General features: G+C 43.6%; 1 protein-coding gene across 1 annotated transcript; it reads left to right on the top strand.

Annotated features, from left to right (window-relative positions):
* Positions 1 to 5,026: 5,026 nt before the first annotated feature.
* Positions 5,027 to 15,037, top strand: LOC118105039 (leucine-rich repeat neuronal protein 1). Its single transcript, XM_035152410.1, has 2 exons — positions 5,027 to 5,284; positions 11,922 to 15,037. Exon 2 carries the CDS (start codon positions 12,143 to 12,145, stop codon positions 14,288 to 14,290), a length of 2,148 nt encoding a protein of 715 aa, XP_035008301.1. The 5' UTR covers positions 5,027 to 5,284; positions 11,922 to 12,142; the 3' UTR covers positions 14,291 to 15,037.
* The last annotated feature ends 279 nt before the right edge of the window (positions 15,038 to 15,316 follow it).

The following is a 15,316-nucleotide window of genomic DNA, read 5'->3' as shown; positions in this document are numbered from 1 at the left end:
GTGGTATCATGACCTCAACATACTGCAGATCATTATTTAATGATGAGAGGCAGATGGTAAAGACATCTTTAACTCTGAGCTGTCTTACTTTGCAATGGATCGCATGTATTCAGAAATACTTGAACTTGATTGCACTTTCCCTGCTGCTTCCAATCTGTGACGTTTCCAAATTGTCAGCTTTCAGCAGTCAAAGCAGTTCTCTCCTCCTTGGCAAAACATCAGCGATGTAAAAGATGGCGATGCCACATGCCAATTAAATATTAATGTTTTTTATTTTGTTGGGATGGATTAAGTGGGAGAAAAAAAAAACACGGCTGGTTAATGTTTTTCTCTGATAGGAAATATAAAGATGATAAATAAAATCAATTAACATGACGCTATTATTCTACTACACTATTATATTCTATCACAATGCAGCGCGCCCAAGAACAATTACCTTCATTAATAATTTTTTGCATAAAGCAAATGATTGCAAATGGCTATCACACCCACACACACACACACACACACACACACACACACACACACACACACACACACACACACACACACACACACACACACACACACACACACACACACACACACACTCTTCAGAAACTATTTTAATTTTCCATTGGGCCAAAACATATCAAGCAGGGCCTGTGTTTGACAAACCCAAATGAAAGTCAATCCTCCAGAGCCTCGGCTAAATTGCTTTGCTCAGGAGCAATTATAAAGGGATCTGTTGATTTTGTTGTTAAGTGTCTCTGATTGGTTGTGGAGTGGCAGGCTCTAATGTGGACACTAATGCAAAGTGACATGTGTAACGGGAGTCAGGACCTCATCACCTCAGTGGCTATTAAGACCGATTCCGATGAGGCGTTTCACACTGGCACTCACCTTGAGTCTTGGCTGTAAAAGTGGACGTAAACATTCATTGCCAGCGCTACTGGAAGAGGACTGTCCTACATTTCTACAGAGTGCGGTTAACGATTGGCACAGTTTGTAGACAGCATGAAAAAAACATTACACACTACTCCAGAAATGTCTGACATGTACATTTCATGTCCCACATGCAGTATACAATACATAGCCTTGAGTTCCAACTGTCTAAACCTGGCCAGTAGCGTAAACTGTCTCTGTGTGTTTTAATTTATCTTTGTGTCATAATCACATTATCTAACGGAGCTGAATATACATTAATAATTCTATTTTAGGACACAAGCAACAACAATGTTAACTCTAGTTTAGCTTCTATTTCTATTATCATATCACTTAGTGAGTTATTGTCACATCTAAACTGCCCTGGTGAAGCAAGGTCATTTAGATAATATGTTATTTAGCCTTGCCTTATAATAATAAGACAACAACAACAACAACAACAACAACAACAATAATAATAACAACAAAAAATTTAATAACAATGACTACTCATTATTATTATCAGGTAAACTATACCAGAGGGTTTGGTTCCTAACAGCAGAGGCCCTGTCACCCTCGAGACAGGGCCCCCTCAGCCTTGAATAAGGAATAAGCAAACAGCTCCTTATCAGAAGATCTCAGGCAACGGGCTGGTGAGTACTGATTTAGAAGCTCAGCCAAGTAGCTCGGTGCCAAACCATGCAGTGCCTCGAAAGTCAAGAACAATTTTTTGAAATCAATTCTAAAACACAGGCAGCGAGTGAAGGGAAGTTAAAGTAGAGGGGAAGTGATCGTGCTTTTGATATTTGGTTGAGAAATAAATAGGGAGAGGAAGCGGAGATGCGTTGGCCATCATTATTCATATACAGACTTTGTACATATGTCTCTTAGTTCTATGTAGGATACAGATGATAGACGGTTTGATAAACGATATAGATGTGAGAGTGGTGTTGATCTTGTAATCTCTTGGCAAGAAAGCAAATAAGTGTATTGCTCAAAATGTAGTGTTCCTGTAAATGTGTGAATTATCAGTATTAGTTCAGGGAAAATAAGAGTTGAATTAACACTTTTCCCTAAAAAGTGACAGTGTTTGTCATGTGCATGTACACACACATTTGTGATCTTGGCATGAAAATGGTGTGATGGTGACATTATGTCACAACAAGGTGGCAACTGTGTTAAATGCTTGGAGGTAGGCATCTGTTCCAGTTACAGCTGAGGAAGGCATCAAGCTGTTCTCCTCAAGATCAGCTGTAATCGAGAAAATCGGAGGTACTTATACATTTATCTCACAAATGAAACTGTCTGTCCCTCCTGTGTTAAAAATCTTTGACAAAGGCTTTTTGAGGCATTAGCCGTTCACTTGCAGTGAAGTCGTGATGCGTGTCTGTGTGTGTTTGTGTGTGTGTCTTCTCAGCATCCACTTTATTTTCCGCAAACCTTCATCCCATCACTCCTTGACACGTTGTATTTAATATTCTACCCATCTATGACCGAAAACAAGCGCTGACAAGAAAAATGACACCTTGCCTCCTCCTCGGCTCAGTGTAATGCGGCAGAATGATGAGAGAAGACTTGCGAAAGGTAAAACGGGGGGCATGTTACTGGTTCTCCCAGATGGCCATGTGGAGGGAGCTGTGTGATCAGAGATCTAATAAACCGGTGGATATGCTGCATCGCCTTTCCTGGGAGGGAACTGTTGCCATGGCAACCGCACCACAAGCACTGCAGGTTAATGGTGGGAAATTATGATTTGCTGGATGCAACCAACACACACAGGGTGACTGCTGAATAAACCTTCAGCTCTCCCTGGTGGGAGAAAGATACGAGCGGTTCCCACAGAGCAGCTTTTAAACACCACACAGGCCTTTAAACAAGATCCAGTTGGCCCTTGGCTAAAACGAATCAAACCTCACTAATAAATTTGTATTTTGAGAGGTTTTACTCAACACTTGTTACAAGTTACTCACTAAAAATCACTTTTCCGACTACGGGGAAAAGGCCCAAAACATATCAAATAGTAAACAGGCACTTTGTTGGTGGTTTTTAAGGATGACTAAAGCTTTGGACTCTGCGTGTGCTCTGTTGTGAAAAGGTTTCAGGCTGCCATGTGTAGAAGGTTACACTAACATCTGTGCCGTCTGTACAGTAGCATGAGTCACACAGCAGCAGCGTGGGAGAATCCCTGATTGATCCAACAAGACAAAGGTTGAAGGTCTCCAAGACAGAGTCTCCGTGTTAGAGGGATACAATGCAGTGGAGGACGGGCGGCTCAACTTCACTCCCACACAAGTTGACGATCAGTGCAGCAGCCTCACGCGTGCGAGGCCTGGCACTGTCACCTCTGTGGAAAAGAAGGTAGTGATTCAGGGGAGGCTGCTTTAATGCAGACGTTAAGAAAGCGACAAGTGCTTTTCATCAACCTGCAGAACTGGATGTGAGTGATAATAACATAATATCGTCATATTAACAATATTAACCATATTATCGTCATATTTTAGTTCTTTTCACTTTGTGTTAATTTCTTTGGATGCAATGGAAAAATAGATCGTCCATGGCATCTGACTCGGACATTTGTGTTTTTACAGACAGCCCACTGGAAAATGTCAGGATATTAACCATAGTCTGGTGCAGGTGTGAAAGCAGCTCAAGTCCTTTTGAAAGACTAAGACAACAACCTAAATGTTCATGTTGAAGACGTCTAACAATCCCCCTTAGAGGAAATGTTTGTGCCTTGTGGCTTTCCTGAGGACAGTTAGGCCTCTGCTCCATATCAACAGCATGCAACATGGGGCTCTCTGACTCTGCTGGAAGGAGACGCATCCGTCCCCGGGGGGGTCAGTGTAGAGGGCAGGTCCCTAAAGACATCATCACACCAGGGTGATGCAATAAATACTGCATGTACCTATAGTTTCAAAATAGTCAGAGCTACTTCTTTACATTAGCAATCCAGTCAAATGAACTTCTGCATTGTTGAACTTTAAATATTGCAGTGTAAACAGACTGAGTCAGACCTGTGTTGATCCTCAGTTAAAAAAACGAACACACATCTGTGACTTATAACCTGCACATGACATCTGTCTGCCTGGCTCACACTTTGTTGTCTCAACACAGAGACGACGCACGTTTCTTCTCTGTAGCTGCAGCGTGAATGAAGAAGCAGCCAGACAACTCCCAAAGCGGCAGCTCAAACAACAAGTGATGAAACGTTGTCATTTTCACTACTGGCCCTTAGAGAGGAGGAGGAGGAGGAGGAGGAGGAGGAAGAGGAAGAATCTAAAGACGTGACAGAGAAAAAGACGTCTCTCTCTCTCGCTCTCTCTCAACACAGACTTCTCTGTAGAAGTGTTGTTTGTGTGTGTGCGTGTTCTTGTTTTTATCTCCTCTTTAGGACCTTTCCAGAACAAACAATGACCAGTAGACCTCATGGGGACCGAAGCCTGGTTCTGAGGCAAAACGTAATTTCTGAGGTCCTGGTTAAGGTTAGTGGTAAGATGTGAATTGTGGTTAGGTTAACATTAGGGTTAGGCATGAATTGGTCATGGTTAGGGTTATGCATAAGGTTTTGGCTATGCTAGGGTTAGGGGTTAGGTTAAAGGACTTGTCTTCCCTATGGGGACAAAAAGAAAGTCCCCATAACATAAATCATTAAATCTTAAGGTGAAGACATGTTTTAAGGTTTGGTTAAAGGGATAGTTCACCCAAATCTACTCACCACTATGCCGATGGAGGGGTGGGTGAAGTGTTTCAGTCCTCAAAGTGTCAGGGAGAGAGAGAGTCTCTTATGATCCACTTTAAAGTCCATTGCATTTCATAATTATCATGAATTATTTATTATCAAGTCATTAAATTGATATCAACTCTAAGTCCATGTGGCACCCAAATGTCTTTGTACATCTTCTCCTCAAAGAGACTCTTTTGTTCTGCTTTTTAAACTAATGTTGGATAAACTTACGAGTTATAATAGAGACACTTTATTAAAATATAAAATATAATACAATAAAAATACGTCTCTGGCTCCACCGTAACTAACAGCTCGTGGCTTGTGGGTCGCTCAGGGTGGGACTTGAGTTCCCATGGTGCTGATGACAGATGGGGAGGTTGCACCGCTGTCAGAGTCAGTGTGGAGCTGACCTGCACCAGGCAGCTGCTGCTCACTGGAGCCTGTGCGCTGCTGCAGCACCCTGTTCCTCCTCCTGCAGCCCCGGAGCGGAGCGCGTGTTACAGCCCACCGAGGGGCGTTTGCTACAGATTGACAGGATTTACTCAGATGAGTCTGATTGTTTTTATTCTTTAAAACACAGCGTGCAAGCCCCTCGCGCGTCATCGTCGGAGCTGCGGACACCGGGTCAGCCTGCAGCAGCCGCGCGTGCTCGTATAGGTGAGAGCAGTGTGTTTATTCAATGCATGTTCTGAAATGTTGACAGGCACTGTATATTACCTCTGTGCATTTTGCTTTATAGATATTTTTCCTTCTGATGCATGGATAAAGTCGTAAAGGTGATTGCATGTTTTGTGTGTTTTTAGATGTGCACTGAAGATGAAATGAAACAATAACATGTTATTCCTCCTCTGCTGGGGGTCCCCGTGCAGCGCGTGTTACAGACTATAGAGATAAAATACTGTTTTTATGGCTTCAAGATTTGATTTAGACGGAAAATAGATCCTGGAAATTGTCCCTATCGATGTCTGCTCAGCGTTTATCTGCAGCGTATGCGTTGGGTTAATCTTATCAAAATATATTAGGCTATTAGATTTGCAAGGGCACTGCGCTCTGCAGTCAGTGTATATGCACAGTATAGGATTATTGTGAACCAAATCTCAAGTGTATAAATATGAACTGACCAGCTAGAGGGAGGGAAACAAAGAAAACACGAGACAAATCCGTGCACTATGCAAAACCTTATTGCAATATTCAGTTTTTCCTTTGATAAATATTTATGTGAGTATCACAAGCTGCAGCCCTGACAATTCACTGCACTGTGACAGTGGGTTCAACCAAAGATGTAGTGTAACATTTACATAACCTGCAGCATCACTGGCCAGCAGCAGAGTGCGGCTCCAAAAAACTGATTATGGGATATAGCATCCACAGGCGCCATCCAACATATTTGCATGCCTGAGGGTCAGGGGGTTGGCAGATGTCTGAGGTGAAGACACAGATGAGCGAGACACACCAGCCACAGGGGTTTGAGAAAGCAGGGATAAGTGTGTGTTTTGGGGGTCACCTTTGCCAAGTGGTTGTTCCAGCTGCTGCATAACACACCTGTTACTGAGGTCACAACACAAAGGAAGTCACTTTTACCAAAACGCATGGAAGTTAGGTCGCTATTTTGATGAGGACAGGAGAGAAATAAGGCCTTGAACTATTTGCACCACAGAAACTTTAACCACACAACTTTGGGTTCTTCACAAACTAATGAAGACAATTGAACCATGATGTCAATGAGAGCCAATGATATGACAGTATAGCCGATTGTGGCACTTTCCCATTATCCTACAATGCACAGTGGCTTATCTCCTCAGCTATAGTGATATGGAGTGTGAGAACATGCTGAAACAAAGACTTTTCTTGGTGTGTGTGTGTGTGTGTGTGTGTGTGTTTGGGGAGGAGCCATTGTGATCTATATAGGGCCTATACTCTGCAGCATGTGGTGGGGAGACAGGGGCGCAACAGCTTGACCCTCTCCCTTTGTGAGCTTTGTTGTTACTGAGTCAGCTGTTTTCCCCTCCTTTGTTATGAACTGAAAATGAATTGGCGTTATCTGCTCTTCACAGTGGTGTAAGACGTTAATGCATTTAAATGTAACCATACAATTTAAACTCTGTATAGTCCCTCAAAAAAGTTAGTTGAAGCATTTTGAAGTGCAAGTATGCAGGAGTAATATCAAATGAAACCTAAAAGCACAGTTGAAGTTGAATAAAAACATGTGGGAAAGTCTCCTACAAGCCTGTTTGTAAAGATCCATTCTAAAAGCATTATTTTTGGCTCAGTTTTGTCAGCGTAGAGGTCAATTTGAACTGTGCAGCTTCATCTTCCTTGACCTCTGCATTGTTTTAAAATAGGGGGGTCCCGTGAGACTGGAGACTTTGGCAGTGTCAGAGTGATGGATCGATGCCCCAGTGACAACATATTGGCTTCTCCCCAATACTGCAACTGTAAGGAGAAAGTGAAGTGGAGGGAGAGAGAGTGAGTGAGAGCAAAAAAATTTAAGTCAGAGGAGAAAAATTGCGTTAAGATCCATCTCAGTTCCGCGGGGAAATAAAGTCACCACATCGATTTGCAGTAAATAGAAATACAGTGACAATTTGCCATGCGGTGGCTTTTAAATCCTAATAGAGTTTTAAAAAATAAAAAACACACTTTCCTTTAGTTCCATACAGCATTGGATTTTCTTTGTTTGTCATTTGTCCCTGTGGCGGAGCCCTTCATCCTCCTCCTCCTCTGTACTGTCTCTCTGACTGAGTGGACAGGCATCCTTCTTCTTCCCCTCCGCTCTCTACACCTCTGCCATCAGCAGCTGCATCAAAGCCTTGTGTGATCTGAAGGGAGACGCTTGCATACTAATGGGGATGGAGCAGGCTGTGTGTCAGGCCGGGCAGCACAGTGACGACATGGAGGAAACATCAGGAAGCCCTACTTAAGTTTCTTTTTTTAAAGATGAAACTCTGGCAATGCATTATTGTACAAGCCACTGTGGAGAAGACTCAAACATTTGAATATAAGTGCTTGATTTGATGGTGGCACTGTCGTTCTATTATATACTGTAACAGTTACTCCTGCGATGTCACTAATAGCCGTCTTCTAATGTCTTCATTTAGTTATGAAACAGACGGCCTGTGGCATAGCCGTTGCTATGGCGATGGCATGTCTGTGAGACTGTTGTGCGGCCCCTGATTTAGAAACACTGCTTACATTTTGCACCCAGTGAAAAGGTTCCTCAGAAACAGAGCGGGGCTAAGCATTGCCTCCTATGAAAACTGATGCACCGTGCTATCAAGTGAGATTCTGCCTGGCTGCACCACAGATACACAACAGTGTTTGTTGTATTAGGACGATTGCACCTCAACTCTAAGGTGGAAAATAAAATGAATTGAGGTCTCTGTTAACTTCATCCACCGAAAACAGCGACTAAAACCCTGCACTGCTTAGATCTAAAGAAATATCCGCCTGCGTCTGACTGCAGGTCTGTGTTTCTTTAGTCGTTCTCTTTATCTTCATTGCTCCCTGTATTGTCCAGCACCCCTGTCTTATAAATGCATTCACGAGGCCTTAGAATGAAGCAGACAAAGCTCATTATGTTCCACAATTACATATGATGGTCTTGCTTTGAACCGCAGGGCCAGGGATTCTCCGGAGCTTTACAGGAACCCTGTGGCAATATCGGGGGCTGTAAATGAATATTTTTAGATGTGTGTGTTTCATATGTGCCATGTGTACTTAAATTAAAACCTCATAAGGATTGGCAAAGCAAAGAGAGTAAATCCCTCCTGCTGGAGGCTTCAGTTCAGACAGTCGGATGGAGACTGCCAAGCTGTTGAGGGATTTCTCTGTCTGCTTCCAGTCTGTGTGTGTGTGTGCACGTCACGCTGTGTGAGTCAAGTAAGAGTGGGGAAAACTGAGTGTGTATTTAGTGACAGTGTGGAAATGAGTGCACTGTAGGTACATCTGTAGGCATGCATTTTTAATTACAATCCCTCCGGTGTCTTTGCTCGTTGCTGCCTCAGCCAAGAGATTAGTAATAGATTTCCAGGATACAGGTGCTGGTACACAATTGCTCCTGCCCTGCTACTGAGAGAATTAATCTCAGATCTGATCTCTGTCGTATCCCAGAGAAGAAAGGTTTACAAAGTGCTTCTGTACGGCATCGTCCGATCAAACCTGTGGGATGCAGTTCTCCTCTGATGGAGTTGTTGTCATGTTTTGAGGTAATAATCGTTATTCGCTAGGAAATTGAATCAGAATAAAAATATGGAAGTAAAAAAAACGTTGCTATTTCCACTCACTACTTCTATCCAGTGCAGCAGTGCAGTGGTTAGCACTGGTTCGATCGGGGCCTTTCTGTGTGGAGTTGGCACGTTCTCCCCAGGTTTGCATGGGTTTTCCCTCCAGGCTCTTCGGCTTCTTCTCACAATCCCAAAACAGTGAGATTGGGGTAAGGTTAACTTGAGACTCCAAACTGAGAGTGAATGATTGTTTGTCACTGTCCAGGGTGTACTCCGCCTCTAGTCCAATGTCAGCTGGGATTGGCTCCAGCTCCCCTATGACGCTTAAAGAATAACTGGTAGTATATAATACTATAATTTCTATAACTAATAGACAGACAGACCAACACAGATGAAAACATAGTCTTCTTGGCGAAGGTTATTATGTGTAATTTGGATTTCTAGAGGTAAAGCTATATAGATCATTTTATTTTATACCAACTCTAGGAAAGTTTGGCATTGCTCAGTGGGAAGCCAGTGAAGGGTCATGGGTTTGACTTATCGGTAAAACTTAAAGGTCTCTTTAAGGACAATGCTTAATTCAGACTGTGTCTATGTAGGTATCATGTGGGCGTAGCGGGCAGCTTCTAAGTATGAATTTGGGCACTACTGTGATTATGAAGCAGGCCATCTGTGAAAAAGCATATGCGCTCACCAGAGCTTTTTTTGGGTCGATAAGGTCAACACACACACACAGTGAGACATAGGTGGGAACGGATGCAGACCCCCATAGTGCTGCCAGGCTGCCAGAAACCTGGTGCCAGGTGTCTGAGTTTTATGGCCTCAGCATGAAAGCAGCGATTACTCCGCCTGTCTCCTCCGATTTAAGACCCAACAACACAGAGGAGGAGAGAGGACAGACAACCGTAATACCAGACTTAACATTTCTCAATATACTGAGGAGCAAAGGGTCAGACATATTAATTAATTGTTCAGAGACTTATTGATTGTTGAGCGCAAAAGGAAGTACAGCATGTTTGGCAGTTATTCCTCAGATCTATAAATAGAGACAGGAAAAGGTGCAAGTCGCTGCTGCCACACTTCAGTTACACTGAGGGGCCGAGGGAAGATATTGTAGAGACCGGCCACTTGATACCAGGCACCATATGTGTTTTCACTCAAACTCTGTCACTTGAACTTTTCACCCGCATATTCGTTGTATTTGATTATGCACTTTTAAGTGACACTTTCCGTCATGTTTACATTTCTAGAAACAACGGTATAATGCAGTTTTTCTGCATAGTTAGTGTTCCATTTTGTATTTTGCTAAGTTTCGTTTGTACTATTCTACATGCAAATGTGGAAGAAGAACTTTGAAAAGGTGTCAACAGACAGAACAACACATGAAAGGAGTGAGAAAACGATCTGTGTCTGTTTTATGTTAATATTGGAAGAACTTGGAACAGTTTGGATGTGAAACAAAATACACTCATTTATCTCTTTGTGTTGCACACAAACACACACACACACACACACACACACACACACACACACACACACACACACACACACACACACACACACACTGGATGCTCAAAATCAGTTTATTTATGAGAATAAATGTGAGTTTCTGTCAGACTAGAAGCCGACATTGTGGTGTTCAGTTTTAGTGAGTGAGAGTCAACAGAGAGTTTCTTTCTCTCTCTTGAATAAGTAAATTATTATATAAGCTTATTATTTCTCTTGGCTGTCACTTTTGCTTCCCCCCAAACCCAAATACACACAAAACTCATCTTAGATACACAAACACAACATGGCCAAAAGAAAGCTATTTAGATGTTGTACTTAAAGTAAAAACACATGATCACATAAGAGATTAATATACTTGGATACGTTTTCTGGAAACTGGTGACAGCTTCTTCATCTCCATTGCTCACGTTGCCTAATCTGCTTGTGGAAATTGAGCCTGCACGTGTCATCCGTACAGACATTAAAAATTGGAGTCATGAAATAGACGGATTAGAGCAACGGCGTAAAATATTTCTATTCCTTTGACGACTCTGCCTGTCAGTACTTCGGTCTATCTCTGCTTGTCTTGGCTTTACCGAACACGGATGAGTATGTCACGTCTGCAGCCACAGCGCTGGCTCTTCAAAAAAAACTGCTGAATTCACTTGACGTGTGCATGATGACTGCTTCCCATGGGACTGTATCATAAGTAGTGGGTGATTAACAGTGAAGAGCACACAATCCCCGTGTATTAAGCCTGTTGTGTAATGGGCTCTCAGCCAGAGTTTCCGGCTGTGCCCACCCCACACAGTCGTTCAAGAGGATCGCTGATATCAAGCTGGCATGCAGATAATCTACCCAGCCCAGAGAGAAAAACATGATGGTAATCTCTGAGGAGACAGATATGCAACACTCAGGGAAGCAGAGCTAATATCAGCCCCGTCTTCTTAGCTACTGATAAACAGAGCTCTTACTGCACCAAGCCGTACTCTTCTGTCTTCATATGCTGAGGTAAAAGACAGCTTGATGATGGAACGACCACTTTGTACAATTCTCTTTATTATGAAGTACATTTCTGTCACCGCCACATGACACCAACCCATTTTAGGAAACTCTTGCTTTGATAGAATATCTTTATTGAAGTCCCAGACCCATTTAGCGGTAACCAATCGTAAGAAGGCAATATTTTTGCATGTAAACTCACTCATGAGACTTAAACCAATAGAATAACCACACAGATACCACAGTGGTGAAGTAAGTTTAGGCACGTGTAGTCAGTGTTGGGCTGTGTATATGTCAACAACTGCAGGGCTACAAGGTCAATACCACAGATCATTTCAACCCCATTAGATGTGTCACCGTAGTCTCCCTAAAAAAGTGTGTGTGTGTGTGGGGGGGGGGGTCATTGCTGAAAAAAGTTGCATCATCTGCAAAGAAACAGCTATAAGCATCTCACTGTCTCTTATCTGCTGTTTTGAGTGTCATTACTGTACTGTTATCTTATCATTAACTTTTTTACAAACACAATCAAAAATGTCAAAATATAATTTGATCTAACTGCCTTGTTCTGTCTGTTATTTTAGGTCTAAACCTCAAGGCGTGGAAGTGAGGTGTGGTGGTGAAGTTTGGACCAGATGTCCTTTGAGTATTCTGCCTCATTCTGGATTAGAAGTTACCTGCTAAAGGTCCTACAGCAGCTAGCTAGCAGTAAAGAAGACTAATGCCCACAAACCTTCCCTTCATACCCTCCTCCTGAACACTGCCTCTCCTCGAACGATTTCTGTGAGCAGAGAGCGCAGAAAAAATGGCGCTCAGCTCTCAGCATTGGCCTCCTTTTATCTGGCTGTGCCTGGGATTGATTCTTGGCTTCCTGTCGCCCATACATGGCAAAGAATGTCCTTGTTTGTGCGTGTGTGAGATTCGCCCTTGGTTCACCCCCCAGTCGACCTACAAGGAGGCAATTACAGTGGACTGCAATGACTTGAGGCTCACGCACATCCCCACCAACCTGTCAACAGATACCCAGGTGTTGCTGCTTCAAAGTAATGCCATCTCGCACACCAACGGAGAGCTGGAAGTACTGTTCAACCTGACAGAGTTGGACCTATCTCAGAACAACTTTAGCACTGTGGAAGCAGTGGGCCTCACAAGCATGAACCACCTGACCACTCTGCATCTAGAGGAGAACCAGATCAGTCAGCTGCCAGATCACTGCCTGGGAAACCTCTCCAACCTCCAGGAGCTCTACATCAACCACAACCAGATTAATTCCATCTCTCCTCGCGCATTTGCAGGCCTGCGCAGCTTACTTCGCCTTCATCTCAACTCCAACAGGCTGCATGTCATAGACAACCGCTGGTTTGAAGAAACACCTAACCTCGAGATCCTCATGATTGGGGAGAACCCAGTCATTGGCCTCCTGGACATGAACTTCAAGCCTCTAGGAAGCCTGAGGAGTCTGGTTCTGGCTGGCATGGACCTGATTGATGTGCCAGCTAATGCATTTGTAGGTTTGGATACCCTGGAAAGTATTTCCTTCTATGACAACAAGCTGGTCAGAATCCCTCAACTGGCACTTCAGAAAGTCCCCAATCTGAAATTCTTGGATTTAAACAAAAATCCAGTTCACAAGATCCAGGAAGGAGACTTCAGGAACATGCTACGTCTGAAGGAGTTGGGCATCAACAACATGATGGAGCTAGTGTCTATCGACCGCTATGCTCTTGACAACCTACCAGAACTGACCAAGCTGGAAGCCACAAACAACCCTAAACTGTCTTATGTCCACAGGCTGGCCTTTAGGGACATGCCTTCCCTGGAGAGCCTGATGCTAAACAATAACGCTCTCACTGCCCTTTACCAGCACACTGTGGAGGTGCTGCCTAATCTGCGGGAGATCAGTCTGCACAGCAACCCATTGCGCTGCGATTGTGTCATTGAGTGGATGAGTTCTAATAGGACCACAGTACGCTTCATGGAGCCTCTGGCCATGCTGTGCAGCTCCCCAACTGAACTCAAGGGCCAACTGGTTCGAGAGGTGAGGCTCTTGGAGTCCTTGGAGCAGTGCCTCCCCCTCATATCCCACGACACCTTCCCCAGCCACTTGAACCTTGAGCTGGGCATGAGTGTCAGTCTGGATTGCAGGGCCATGGCTGAGCCAGAACCAGAGATCTACTGGGTGACTCCTCTTGGGACTAAAATCACTATAGACACAGTGTCAGGGCGTTACCACTTGAGCCGTGAGGGGACCTTGCGGTTGACTCACGTGCAGGTGGAAGATTCAGGTCGTTACACCTGTGTGGCCCAGAACACAGAGGGGGCTGACACCAGAGTCGCCACCATCCGTATAAACGGCACCCTTCTTGACAGTGCCCAAGTGATGAAAATCTTTGTCAAGCAGACTGAGTCCCACTCGATCCTGGTTTCCTGGAAAGTCAACTCAAATGTTATGTCCTCCAATCTGAAGTGGGCCTCAGCCACCATGAAGATCGACAACCCGCACATCACCTACACAGCTCGCGTCCCTGTAGACGTTCATGAGTACAACCTCACACACCTTCAGCCTGCCACTGAGTATGAGGTGTGCCTCACAGTCTCCAACGTCCACCTGCAGACACACAAGTCTTGCGTTAATGTGACAACACGTAGCGCCACCTTTGCCCTGGACCTGTCTGAGCAGCACCCAAGTGCGGCGGTGCTTGCTGTCATGGCAACCATGCTGGCCTTCATCAGCCTGGCAACTGTAGGCATCTACATGGCCCGCAGATGGAAGAGAAAAAACTACCACCACTCTCTGAAGAAATACATGCTGAAGACCTCCTCCATCCCCCTTAACGAGCTCTACCCTCCCCTCATCAACCTGTGGGAGGTTGACGGTGAAAAGGACAAAGATGGTGGCACAGAGGGGAAACCCTCTCCCGTTGACACCACACGTAGCTATTACATGTGGTGAGGTTTTGGTGAGGAGGCCTGGCTGCCTCTCCAGCAGCACAAAAAGACACACTTTTGCCATTTTGGTGCAAAAGTAGAATAAAGTTGCAAAATGTTGTTTTTTGTATTCACAGCTTTGCTGATAAGAGGCAGAGTGATTAAGGACAGGATTTATATTAGTATAGCGTATCGCCTTTGTTTGATTCTTTCTATCTCTTACTTGTTTCGGACTCTCCATGGCAGCTGTATTTAGCTTCCAGGTCGTCTTAGATGCTATGCTCTGTTCCTTGGTGCTTTTATGACTCACTTTCTTTTGGGTTGATAATCTAGCAGTTGGGGCCGGCGGTCTTCTAGAGATCAGTGTTTCTTTCTCTGTTTTGTAAAACAGGTAATCTGTTGGGCACTGATAGAAACTGGAGTTTGTAAGAACTCCAAATAAAAGCTGACAGCGGGGTTTAGACTTGTTATACTGTCTACTGAATGTTAGCAATTGTGCAGTAATGTTGTATCAACTATACCTTTGACCTTTCTGATTTAATTTGCAAGACGCTAGGGTTTTAGTTTACTAATAAATGTGGTGTTAATGCTAGAAATACAAATGTTTGTAATATGAGTTTTTTTTAACTAAGGTGCACTAGAAATGTTTTGACTCTGTCCCTATTTACTTGCTTATTTTGCTAGAGTTTTGATTGCTAAGTGCTTAGTTTATTTTCACATTAAATATGTATAATTAAAAAAGTCAAAATAAATGATTTTTGGTTCTTTTGCAGATGTATGGTCTTTTTTCAATCCCTCTTCCAGACTGCAGTTATTCAATCCATTTAGTTTAGGCAGACAGTTCTGTGTGGACACAATCACAATCTCATCATTTTAAACCACCACAAAGCTCACTGCTGAACAATCCTTACAAACTGAGCTCATACTTTGTCAGCTTAATTTCTAAATATGAGAATGTGCTCTTTTCAGAGACAGGCGGACAGATATTTGAGGCTTTACTGCCCTCTGGTGGAAGCTATAGACTACAACTACATAATAAACCTTTGGAACA

The sequence above is a fragment of the Hippoglossus stenolepis genome, chromosome 3 (genome assembly GCF_022539355.2).
Source record: "Hippoglossus stenolepis isolate QCI-W04-F060 chromosome 3, HSTE1.2, whole genome shotgun sequence".
Taxonomy (NCBI): Eukaryota; Metazoa; Chordata; class Actinopteri; order Pleuronectiformes; family Pleuronectidae; genus Hippoglossus; species Hippoglossus stenolepis.
Note: the sequence above shows the minus strand (reverse complement) of the source record. Positions and strands in the feature narration are given on the sequence as shown.

Bases quoted from the DNA above. Each gene is read 5' to 3' on its own strand.
- LOC118105039 (XM_035152410.1), top strand. From the start codon at position 12,143: ATGGCGCTCAGCTCTCAGCATTGGCCTCCTTTTATCTGGCTGTGCCTG.